Source organism: Electrophorus electricus, chromosome 21 (genome assembly GCF_041902795.1).
Source record: "Electrophorus electricus isolate QZ-2024a chromosome 21, ASM4190279v1, whole genome shotgun sequence".
In the NCBI taxonomy this organism is placed as follows: domain Eukaryota; kingdom Metazoa; phylum Chordata; class Actinopteri; order Gymnotiformes; family Gymnotidae; genus Electrophorus; species Electrophorus electricus.
Genome location: NC_137517.1, coordinates 15599913 through 15612500, shown reverse-complemented (window position 1 = coordinate 15612500; position 12588 = coordinate 15599913). Strand labels below are relative to the sequence as shown.

The 12588-nt window shown below is 45.5% G+C and overlaps 1 protein-coding gene across 4 annotated transcripts in view; it reads left to right on the top strand.

The window, feature by feature from the left end:
- Positions 1-7882, top strand: part of lhfpl2a (LHFPL tetraspan subfamily member 2a) — a 38026-nt gene extending 30144 nt beyond the window's left edge. For all 4 annotated transcript variants that reach the window (XM_081704449.1, XM_027030597.3, XM_027030599.3 and 1 more), the window contains one exon: positions 5945-7882. In XM_081704449.1, the coding sequence (XP_081560575.1) occupies positions 5945-6201 (257 nt within the window). In that variant the 3' untranslated portion in view covers positions 6202-7882. The remainder of the gene's footprint in view (positions 1-5944) is intronic.
- The last annotated feature ends 4706 nt before the right edge of the window (positions 7883-12588 follow it).

Sequence of the window (12588 nt, the reverse complement as noted above, 5' to 3'; positions counted from 1 at the left end):
GGGGTGCATGTGTAGAGTTCTCTCTCTCTGAAGTGAATGTGTAGAGTTCTCTCTGTCTCTGAGGTGAGTGTGTAGAGTTCTCTCTCTGGGGTGCATGTGTAGAGTTCTCTCTCTCTGAAGTGAATGTGTAGAGTTCTCTCTGTCTCTGAGGTGAGTGTGTAGAGTTCTCTCTCTGAGGTGAATGTGTAGAGTTCTCTCTCTCTGAAGTGAGTGTGTAGAGTTCTCTCTCTCTGAGGTGAATGTGTACAGTTCTCTCTCTCTGAAGTGAATGTGTACAGTTCTCTCTCTCTGAGGTGAATGTGTAGAGTTCTCTCTGTCTCTGAGGTGAGTGTGTAGAGTTCTCTCTCTGAGGTGAATGTGTAGAGTTCTCTCTCTCTGAAGTGAGTGTGTAGAGTTCTCTCTCTCTAAGCCTGCCACTGCTGTTTAAACATTTACTAGAGCAGTTAAGGTCTAATCTGCAGTGTAAGTACACACCTCTCTGGATGTGCGTCTCTTTTCCAGACTAGAAATGCTGGCTATAACTAGCCAGCTCACCAATGACCTCATAGAGGTCGCTCTCTCAGAGGGGTCAAACACATGGCTCTTGCCATGGTAACGCAAAACCCATGAAAATATTTTCACTCTTGTGTCAGCCCCATTTTGGCTTTCCTCTGTGTGTGTGTGTGTGTGTGTGTGTGTGGGGGGGGGTAGACAGATCGAGGGATGGAGAGAGAGAAGGATAAAGAGAGAAAGGGATAGAGAAGGAGAGAGAGACGTGCTGTCGGTGAGTTATGGGCTTGTGGAGAGGCTGTCACATGATGAGGTGATCTCATTTTGGCTCTTGCTCGCGTTCTTCCAGAATATTCTGCAGAATGTGACAGTCAGGACAGACTGATTCAGTGTGGGGGGAATAGAGATGGAGTAGAGGTAGAGGGGTGGAGGGAAGGAGTGTAGAGCTGTGTGTTGTTCTGGGTATCATTCAGAAACACACAGTCTGTCTGGTGAAGTGAAGGACACAGCCAACAGGGATTTGTACAGCATTGGATATAAAGCCCCTCTGTGTGTGTGTGTGTGTGTGTGTGCGTGTGTGTGTGTGTGTCTGAGAGAGAGAGAGCGAGAGAGAGTGAGAGAGAGAGAGAGAGAGAGAGAGAGAGAGAACATGACTCTTCAACTCTTGTCATTCCATCTGGTTTTTTCAATCGTGTACTTTATTCTTCCTCATCTTCCTCATCTTTCCTGCCTGTCATTCAGTTTTGGTCTCCAGGAAAAAAAAAAAAGTCCCTTTATTCTCTCCTGCTTTTACCATCAACCGCTTTCTTTCTCTTTCTCTCTTTCTCTCCCCCTCCCTCTCTCCTTTTCTGTCAATTCAGTTGAATTGTTTGTATCAGGTATAATATTTCCACAGCATTTAAACTTTAGAGCTGAATGTGAATTGAGGAAATAAGAATCACAAGTAACATAATAATATTAAAAGTAAAAATGTGACAATACAATATAATAAACTAGATAAAACAAAATCAGTAGTTATAACAGCAAATGTAACAGGCTATAGATAACAGGATATAGATAATTGTTATATACAGTGAGAGCCATGATGTGTATCTCCCTGTCTCTTTTGTTTGCTCTCTCTCTCTCTCTCTCTCTCTCTCTCTCTCTCTCTCTCTCTCTCTCTCTCTCTCTCTCTCTCTCTCTCTCTCTACCTGCCCCCCCCTTTAGTTTATGAAAAACTAAAAGACTTCCGTACTTCTCTTCATATCTTTACTTTTCACTCTGCGATTGGCTCACTAGTGATGGATGTGTGTATGCCTGTGTTCCAAGTGTGTGTTTGGGGATTACACCCACCACAGACATCCCAGTGTCATTTATTGTCTAATCAGCATTATAGCTGATCCCAAAGCCGATGAGCTGATCCCAGAGCCGATGAGCTGATCCCAGAGCCGATGAGCTGATCCCAGAGCTGATGAGCTGATCCCAGAGCTGATGAGCTGATCCCCTGATCCCAGAACAGATGAGCTAAAGCCCTGATCCCAGAGCTGATGAGATGAGCCCCTGATCCCAGAGCTGATGAGCTGATCCCAGAGCTGATGAGCTGATCCCCTGATCCCAGAGCTGATGAGCTGATCCCCTGATCCCAGAGCTGATGAGCTGATCCCCTGATCCCAGAACAGATGAGCTGATTCCAGAGCTGATGAGCCGATCCCTTCATCCTGAGCCAAACACCTGAGCTGAATGCAGAGTGGCTCCAAGTTGAGGTTATCTAGTTCACAGTTACCACACCAACCTAAAAGTGCTAGTTATCTTTATCTTACGTCGAACCAGTATAGGAACAAACAGGTCTGAGAGGATCTGGGGTTACAAGAGATCACGTCGCTGCTAGGATGAGTCCTACAGCCCATGGACTGTAGTGCTTTGGAGGTGGGGGAGGGGCTGTGTGTTCAGCTCATAGGAAAGTCCCATCATGCCTTTCACCCTGCTGGCCCTTCAGGAAGATAGAAGTGCCAAAACTCACAGAGGAGTGACAATGTCCAGCAGGGTCTCAGAGATCATGGAGGGTTTGAGAATGTGTTTTCCAAAGAGTGTGTTCTAAATTTCAATAAGTCTTGCTGTTCCTTGTGTGTGTGTGTGTGTGTTTTCTTTGTTTTATGCACCACTGTCTCCGATAACACCAGATGTGCTCTGCAGTAATGGAAAGATTTGTCCTTGATCTGCAATACTAAAATATAACACACACACACACACAAAAGAGTTGTCAAGATTAAAAATGTACTGAATTGTCCACAAGTTGCTTTCGGTCAGTGGATCTGAGGTTCCTGATTGACTGCTCATCACTTCTTATGTAACTAAATGTCTTTCACACACCTCCAGCTGCGTTTAAGAGTCTGATTCATAATGTGGAAAGTTGTACACAAGTCCTTTAACTGTAGAAGAAACGGTGTTATGTTGATCTTGGGGGGTGGGGGGGGGTGCTTTCACAAAGGATCTTTTGATGGGATGACAAAGGACGAAGGCTATGGATTCTAATAATGTGGACTGAACGTCTTTTTCAATACTGTGAAGTTTTTTATATATATATATATTCTCATTATATTGCCAAACTCTGACTAACCAGAACCATTGTAGCAGGAAAACCTAGAACAGCTGTGAGATTGGTAGCAAAGGGCATCCTCCCTTACACTCAGCCCACTGACCTCTGGCCTCTGAGCGGGCCCCAGAGGTCTGACAGGAGGTTGGGGTCTGTTCCGAGCTGTGATTGGCTGGGATGCGTCTTGTGAGTCATGGGGTCTGAACACTGCAGGTCCATATAAACGTGAGCAGCTTTGTCCATAAGTCACTACAAAGAGTGTGAGAGTGTGAGAGTGTGCGTGTGCGTCTGCGTGCTTGTGTGTGCGTGCATATGTGCCCATGTTTCTGTGTGTTCTGTGTGCACATGTGCTCATACATGAATGTATCAATGTGCGTGTGCATGTGTGTGTGTCTATGTGCATTTGTGCTTGTGCCCAAACGTGTGTGTTTGTGTGTATATGTGTCTGTGTGCATCTCCGCGTGTCTATGTATGTCAGTGAGTGTGTGTGTGTGTGTGTGTGTGTGTGTGTGTGTGTGTAGGGGGTAGTCTAAATTGAAACCATACCTCCTCTCAGTTAGCAGGCAGGTTTTCAGCTACATGTGGAAAACATTTATGACCTAGTTTTCATTTCCTCATCTAATATGCTATTCAGAGAGAGACAGACAGAAAGAGAAAGACAGATGAAGAGAGAGAGACAGAGAGAGACACGAGGGAGAGAGGGATAGGAAGAGAGAGAGAGAGAAAGAGAGAGAGAGAGCTAGAGAGACAGGAAGCAAAAGACAACTCCAGTCTCCATACTGCATTCTGTTTTTCATCTCCTGTTGAATTCTGGAATGGGGTAGACAGGGTGGAGGTGAACACACACACACACACACACGCGCGCGCGCACACACACACACACACACACAGACACACACACACGCCACACAGACACACGCACGCCACACACTCCCAGGTCCATGTTGTAGCCCAACTGTGAGAGAGAGGGAAGAGTTAACTGAGGGAGGAGAGATGACCCAAAATGCAAAACTACAACTCTCTGCAGAGCTCCTCTCACTGCAGAAGTAGGGCCATGTCAGCGCCTGATAGACACCCAGCCCCTCCCTGTTCTTTTCCCCACGTAATTACACACGTCTTCTCTAACAAAACGGCTTCAAAATCATCGAACTAGTAACAACCTGTATGAGCCATTCCAGTCTGGCTTCCTTACACAGTGCCAGGTCCGCTCTGAAGGTTCACAACCCTCTGCTTTCTTCTGACGCTGGTGTCCTGAGGACCCTCGTCCTCCTGGACCTCAGTGCCTCACTGACACCTTGAACCACAACATGCTCATTCACACATGACCATCCGTAGGTATTTCTTGTCTAGCCCTTAATTGGTTGATCCTATCTCTCTGATAGGCAACAGCTCATTTCTGTTGGCACTCATCCATTTCCTGAGTTACACAGCGAGTACAGCGAATACTCCAAGGTTCCGTCCTTGGACCCATTCTTTTCATTTTGCATATCTAGGTCAGATCATTATGCAAATTATATTATTTTTTACATCTAATATTGTGCCTTTATCAGATTCAAGGATGCTTTACAGACAGCTTTTACAATCACTCACGCCAATGAGAAGTGCCAGCCAATCAGAAACCTCACCCCCCTGGGAGACTGCAGAGAGGAAGGGGAGGAGCTTAAGACCAGGACAGAGCACCAACCATCACTGGACATACACACACACTTAACACGGGTCATATTCATACAAGACAATTTATCGTATCCAATCAACCTAACCTGTTTTTGGAATGTGGGAGGAAACCGGAGACCCCAGAGGAAACCCACGCAGACACAGAGAACATGGAAACTCCTCCCAGATAGGGACTCAAACGCAAGAATCTAGTTCTGAGAGGCGAACGTGCTAACCAGAAAGCCACCCACATACAGAACTATATCGGCTCTGCATCCCCCCTATGGGTCTCTCCCTCACCCACATCATGACTGTTCTACTCTCTTTAAAGCTTTCCTCAAAACATTATTATTATTAACAAATGTTTAATATCTTTGTTTAATATCCTGTTAAAGCCTTAATGACAGATGAGAGCACCTCATGACTGAATGTTTTTTGAAAGCATGGCGTCTGAGTGTGTGTGTGTGTGTGTGTGTGTGTGTGTGTGTGTGTGTGTGTGTGTGTGTGTGTGTGAGAGAGAGAGAGACTGGTGAGTATATGCCTCTGTAAAGGGTCAATGGACTGTTAAAGTGGAATGTAACTCCACAGGAAGTGGCCCCCTGTGCATCCTCTGACACAGGAAGTGATGCGGACAGCCGGTGGCTGAAGGGAAGCCCCTCCGGCTACCTCTTCCTGTTATTGGGAAAGGCTTGACCTCTGGGTCACTGCAAAACTGTCAGAGGGGGCAAGTTTGACCAGAGTGTCGTCTCTCTGCTGCCACGAGCCCATTAACTCAGGGGAACAATACCCTCAGGACCTTAGACAGCTGCATATCTGCTTTAGAGACACACGCATGGACACGCGCACACACGCACAGACATGAACAGACACGCACACACACACGCACACACAGACACACACACATACACACATACAAACAATGACAGTGATGACACAACCCATATTTCTCTTTCAGTACGACTGTAATGTAGCTTCAGCTTTCATGGTATACCAGTATAACTCTCTTCACATTCGGCCTCCTGCATGTTTAACGAGGTTATAAGCACACTGAATTGGGAAAGGATGGGCCATCGGGGCCCCAGGACTGAAATCATATGCTGTGTGCATCCTGACTATTCCAGATGAGTGCTCTCTGGGTGTGCTGACCAATCAGACACTCCAGATGAGCACTCTGTGGGTGTGTTGACCAATCAGAGACTCTGTGTGACTGTCTGTCTCTGTGTTCTCCAGGTTTGTTTCTGATTCTGGGGCTGATGCTGTACCCGGCTGGCTGGGGCTCGGACAAGGTGCAGCTGTACTGTGGGCCGGACGCGTCTCCCTATAAGCTGGGCCTGTGCTCCATGGGCTGGGCCTTCTACACGGCCCTGGGCGCCACTGTGCTCACCTTCATCTGTGCCGTCTTCTCCGCCCAGGCCGAGATCGCCACCTCCAGCGACAAGGTGCAGGAGGAGATCGAGGAGGGCAAGAGCTTGATCTGCCTCCTCTGAGCTCCGGCAGCCCGCGCGCCGGGAGAACGGGAGAGGGGGGGGGGGGGAGAGACAGAGGAGAAGAGAGGGAGAGGGAGCAGTGTTGTTTTGGTCTGCTCCTCCACAATGGATCTGTTGGCAGAAAGACGAGCCTGGTACAATCCCACCCCAACTGACCTTACCCCTTTCACATTACTCGCGCTGCCCCGCCCTCATGTGCTTCATGCAATAGCATGGCCAGGGCGGTTCTCACTACTAAGACTGCAGCCCGTGTGTCGTGTTCTAGTGCGGGAGGTTTCCACGGTGATAATGTTCCTCACTTTTATCCTCTAGCTGTGTGTCTTTTCCTTGAAGGTTTCACTGTGTGATTATTGCCTTGGTCATGTTTGTTCCACCTGTGCCAGTACCAGCTGTCTTCCTGTCGCTAAAACAAACTGTAAATAATGTGTGTATATATTGTACATAATGATGACTATTGTGATATGGAGATGGCGTGTACCATCTAAGTTGTTAAAATGGAGCATACCATCTGGGTGGGTTAAAATGAAGTGTACCATCTCAAGTGTTTTAAGATGGGGAGGAACATCTCAGTGTGTTATGAAGATAGATTGCACGACCTCAGGATGAGCTAGCTGACGTTTTGAGGTCCTGCTGGTCTGTGCGGTGGCCAGTGATCTCCCAGGGGTAGTAAATGACCCTGACTTGCCTCTATGCAGAAAATGGTGCTGAAACCACAAAACCAGAGCTGCTCCGAGAGCTGCTCTCCACTGGAAACCTCTGTCTCAAAGAGAGAGCAGTTCTCCACTGGAAACCACAATCTAAGAGCGAGAGAGCAGTTCTCCAATGGAAACCACAGTCTCAGTTTCTCAGAGAGAGGTTGTTCTCCACTGGAAACCACAGTCTCAGAGAGAGAGAGAGAGCAGTTCTCCAATGGAAACCACTGTCTCAGTTTCTCAGAAAGAGGTTGTTCTCGCGTGATCTCTAGCTGGATAGTAGTCTGTCCTCTGCCATGACAGGAAGAGTGTACATCTCAGTGATGGGTCTTCCTGTAATGGCTGGAATTTCTAAGTAGATTTAATGAACAACCAAGAGTTTGCTACTTTTGTACTGTCCTGGGTTCAGATCTTTGCTCCAAACATGACCTAAACAGCCATGAAGATGAAGGACTGAAATAATATCCCAGGTCAGTTTCATCAGACCTTCATCATGTCATATGTTTAATGAGACCTGGGTTCCTGGAGGATGTACGGACTGAACGATGTATTGGAGGAGGTGTTGTCCCCTTCAGAAGGGAGGGCTGATCTCTCAATAGCAGACTGTCCCATGAGGCCAAGGGGTCTCAAAGCCCCCACCCCCTCTTCTGGGCACACCTGAGCCTGACTCTGGGCTGAGGAATAGGAGGAGTCTGGAAGAGGGACTCAAAGCCCCGCCCCCTCCTTGATGCACACCTGAGCCTCTGACTGAGGAGGAGGAGGAGTCAGGCAGGGCCATTGCCACAGAAGAAAGCCTGAAGCCATTTGTTCTTTGAATTCACAGACCTAGAGACTCAGCCTGGCTGCAGAGCTGCCTGTGTGTGTGTGTGTGTGTGTGTGTGTGTGTGTGTGTGTGTGTGTGTGTGTGTGTGTGTGTAATAGTCCACTACCACAATAATCAGTAGCTATATCACCACCACTCTGCCCAATAAATAAATCTGTCCAAACTGTGCCAGCTGTTTCTGCCTCTTACTGCAACCACATTGCTAGTGAAGGGAGCCCTCCAGGCCTGCTGTCTGTTTGTGTGTGTGTGTGTGTGTGTGTGTGTGTGTGTGTGTGTGTGTGTGAGGGGGAGGCTTGTGATTGCAAAAAAAGGTTCCAGTCTCTTGTGAAGTATATCATCACATTAAACTCTTTTGTTTTAGTGCTGTTGACATATCTGCTAATGAGTCTTTTCTCTCTCTCTCTCTCTCACACACACACACACACACACACACACACACACACACAACATATTCATGGTCACTCTCACATTTTCTTTGCTTTTCTTTTATCAGTTCTTTTATGAATAACAGCACTTTCCATCAACTATGTGTGATCTTTTCTTGCTTACTTTTCCTATAATGGCTCAAAATCTACGCACAACTCTGAATGACTTCACCTCACTTTAATCCCTGCGCGTGTGTGTGTGTGTGTGTGTGTGTGTGTGTGTGTGATCACATAGTTTTTTGTGCATGTGTCAGTGAAAGACAGAGGTCCAAGCCTGACTCACATCCTGTGTCATTCACAGAAAACACACACACACACACACACACACACACACACACACACACACACACACCGAGGCACCAGCAATAAGGACGGAGCCTGCAGAAAGCAGAAAACCAGATTCCAGTGCAGAACAGTGAGAGATCAAGAGGGCAAACCCAGAGATGGAGAGAGAGGTGGAAAGAGAGAAGATGTAGAGAGAAGAAAGGAAGATTGTTTCCAGATTTGACATGGTTTGTTTTTGTCACTGCCAGTGCTATGTCTGAATAATGAGGAGAGGCTGGATCAGAGACAGAGCCACAACACCACCCCTGGACTGGTCTGGACCCTTCACTGGGTCCATAACGGAGTAGCACACCCCTTCATATTAAAGATACTACAGGTGAACAGTGTAGGAGTGACACGTACTCCCTTCTACTACCCCATAATGCCCCAGTACAAGAAGATGCATGAACTGCTGTAGGTGGACTGAGTGGAATGTATGCGGTCAGGGCCTAACGGACAGGATCAGGAAGCCTGGCCAGACATGCTGAACACCAGCAACAAGAACGTAGAATTCCCTGGACTACCAAACCTTGTCCCAGTGTGGACGTCCTGCATGTCTGCACTCACTACTCTGTCTCCTGCTGGAGGGAGTTATTTAGCCCCCCTGGGTCTACCACAGGGGAGAATGTAGAATTCTGTGCAAGACTCACAAATGTTCAAACACTGGAGAGAAAACACATGCATTCACATACACACACTCATTTTGAAAATAGACTCTACTTTCTGAAACTATAAGTTACAAAAACTGAAACTATAAATTACAAAAACAGTAAAGAAATTACTTCCCTTTTTGAGAATGCCCTGATCAGAAAGGTCTCAGGAGGAAGATTTGACTGTTCATCAGAAATTTAAACAAAAAGAAATACTAATGTTTTTCATTATACTACAATGAAATACATTTCATTTTTAGAATAACCCCAAATCAGATAAAATGTGAAATCTTTTAATTCATTTAAGTGTGATGAGAATATATGAATAGAGGACTGTGTGATGAATACGTTCTGGTAGTGGACTAAGGGTTAACGGGTTATGGGTGAGCACAGCTACATTCAGGTTTAATGGGTTAGAGGTGAACTGAGGGTTCAGCTGCAGAATTTGGTCTGCAGGCCTGAGCTCAAGATGCTCCAGGAAGCCTTGAACTGAGTAAGGCTCTCCTCTGTGGGTGTGTGTGGGGGGTGTATTTGTGTTAGTATTTGTGTGTGCACCGTACACACACACACACACACACACACACACACACACACACACACACACACACACACACATACACACACACACACACACACATACATACATACACACACACACACACACACACACCACCTCCACGGTGAAGGCCTTTGGATGCTTATGTGCACCATGTTTCAGTAAGGGAAAAGGTAAACAAACATATCTGGTCTTGATTAGACACACTGCAGTGATCACACATACTCTCTCACACACACACACAGAGTAGATAAACACTGCCTGTGTGGTAAAGCTGGTCAGTGGCTCAGCTCATATCTGTGGTAGCAGGAGACAAATAAACAGTCAGTGCAGATTAAAGGAGAGGAGAGACAAGAATACGGAGGGGAGGGGAGGGGAGGGGAGAGAAGATGACACGCTGGCTTGCACTGGGCTTATTAAGTACAGTATCCTCTGCCCAATAAAGTGATGCCATGGTTAGTCACCACCTGTGGATCTTTAGCTGGAACAGAAGGACCTTCAGCAGACGTTCTGCTGACAGTGAGACCCGACGGCTGAGCACCATGGTACAGTGAAAACCACTAGTGAATCACTGTACCACACAGGTCACTACACACTAAACCCAACATGGAGGGCACCTAGAGGAAACTGAATGCAGATAGAATGTTTTATCTGGGTAACACTGACCTCTGGTGGTTATATATATGTTAACTCATTCCTGTCTGAAAGTCTCAGTTCTTCATGACACCTTGGGTTTGCCTCTCATGCCTAGTCACAGCATTTAGCTGAGAATGTTACTATTTACTTATTTATTTACCTAGAATAAAGAAATAAGTAAGTAAATAAATAAATAAATAACAACCACTCTAAGGAATATTGATCTTTTAGTTTAATATGAGATTAGAAGGCAAATGCTCTGTAACAGGCCTCCAAAAGGTCACTGCCCCTGATCACTGCAGCTAACTGTTCATCAGGAAGTATTCTGACTGTTCCCCTATACCACTGAGTAACAGACAGGGGAGTCTCTCTTAACCAGTGATTATGTATACACCTCCTAGTCAGGACCAATAACTTGTCAAGAGATTTAGATCCCAACAACGGTAATGAGGGTAACGAGTTTTGGAGGGAAGCGTCAGTAGAAATAAACCCGAACCAATTTTTAGTTTTAAGACGAGAAGATACTGCTGTCGATTTTATTCATTATCACTGTTATATGCATGTTATATGCATGTTATATGCAGTATCTTGTGTCTCCCTCAGTTGGTTATAAAGGAAATGACCTCTCAGGGCCTCGACGAGCTCCTCCCAGTCGTGATCCATATGCGTGTTATCGAAGTCCCTCTGTGAATCACACCGCTACCATGGCTCTGTGAACACTGAGAAAGTATAAATGAGTAAAACTGAAATGAAATGTGCTGCACGTGTGTTAATAAAGAAAAATTCTATATGAGTATATGAGGAGCTATAATGACTTTAGTTTTGTAAGGATATAATGATGAATTTGCAAAAACCATTAAAAACACAAGATCCAGTTTCCAAAAATGGTAAAGGTTTGTTGAAATTTTAACCTTAGAGTAAGTAAACCTGATCTGACCATTTAAAGGCGAAATTCACTAATTAGCCTGAATCGAAACTGCTTAATGCAATGGTATCCGATTAATTGAAATTAATTTTATAACCTGTAAATGATCTAAATTAATCAATTATTACCTGCACAGTAGGCACTGATACTTCAGGAAATGACAAAAACAATATCACTGACATATAATGATGTTATTCATAGTCCTTCTCACCAAAATGCCCTTCACATTTTCATGTTGCCTAATAAGCTCTGCCAGGAGTTTGAGAGCCAAAATAAATAGCACTGGGCTCAGGACAGCCTTGTCTAGTCCCCCTGGCCAAGGAGAAAGGGTCCACATACAAACCACTCATCAAAATGTAAACTAATGGCGAGTGATAAATAATTGGAATCCATTTCAGGACCTTGTGGACTGAACTTGTGTAGAGTCTCATATGGATATTCCCACTCCAGTCTGTTCAAAGTCTTTTCAGCAGCGGACACTGTAATTGCCTTAAAATGCTTCTGGTTGGTGAACCAAATCACATTCAATATTATTCTCACATTTGAGATATATTTGATTAGCACTTTTGTGTGAAACCCGTTTGGTCAGGGTTTATGAGTTTAGACGGGAAATCCTCAAGTCTTGTAGGCAGAAGTTTTGAAAGCAACTCTGATAAAGCTGACAGGTCTTTTTTTAGGATAAGGAATATATTATCAGTATTTACAGAAGGTGGGAAGTAATCTTTATTGAATGAGTTGGCAAACATTTCTATGAATAGGCCTGCAGTGTTTTCCCATTTTGTTTTGTAAAGTTCTGGCCTGTAGTGGTGCTTTGCTTCTCTTGAGTTTATCTGTCAGGGAAGGCGCAGATTCACATGTCTGGCCAACAGAGGTCCTCATCCCCAAAATTCTAACGACCTCCATGGCAGCTGATGTCACTCACCTGCAGCTCATTATTATCACTGCTTTATAAAGCCTCTGGGACTTCAGAATCATTGTGAAGCTCATACAGCTGTTGATCTCTCGCCTGTATTTGTAGACGTATTTTTGCCTTGCCCTTCTGTACTATTGCCTGTCTCTGGTTCTGTCTTATTTGGACCTTCGTCTGTCTAACATGAGATTCCTGCCTTTGGCCCGATGTTTGGTTTGTCAGCACAATGCCCTGCACAAGGATCTTTCTGGTGTCTAATTCTTTACAGAAGCTATAGTTTCAGGAACTTCTTTCAGTGACAGTTCTACAGAGGTTTGAGTTGGAGCCTGAGGGAGGGAAGCTACAGATTATCCAGAACGTGTCGACTCCCCTCCTCTGTGGCCTGGAATTCTGAGCCGTACAGATTTGGAGAGAAATTTCCTGCATGTATTTATTTGTAGTGATGT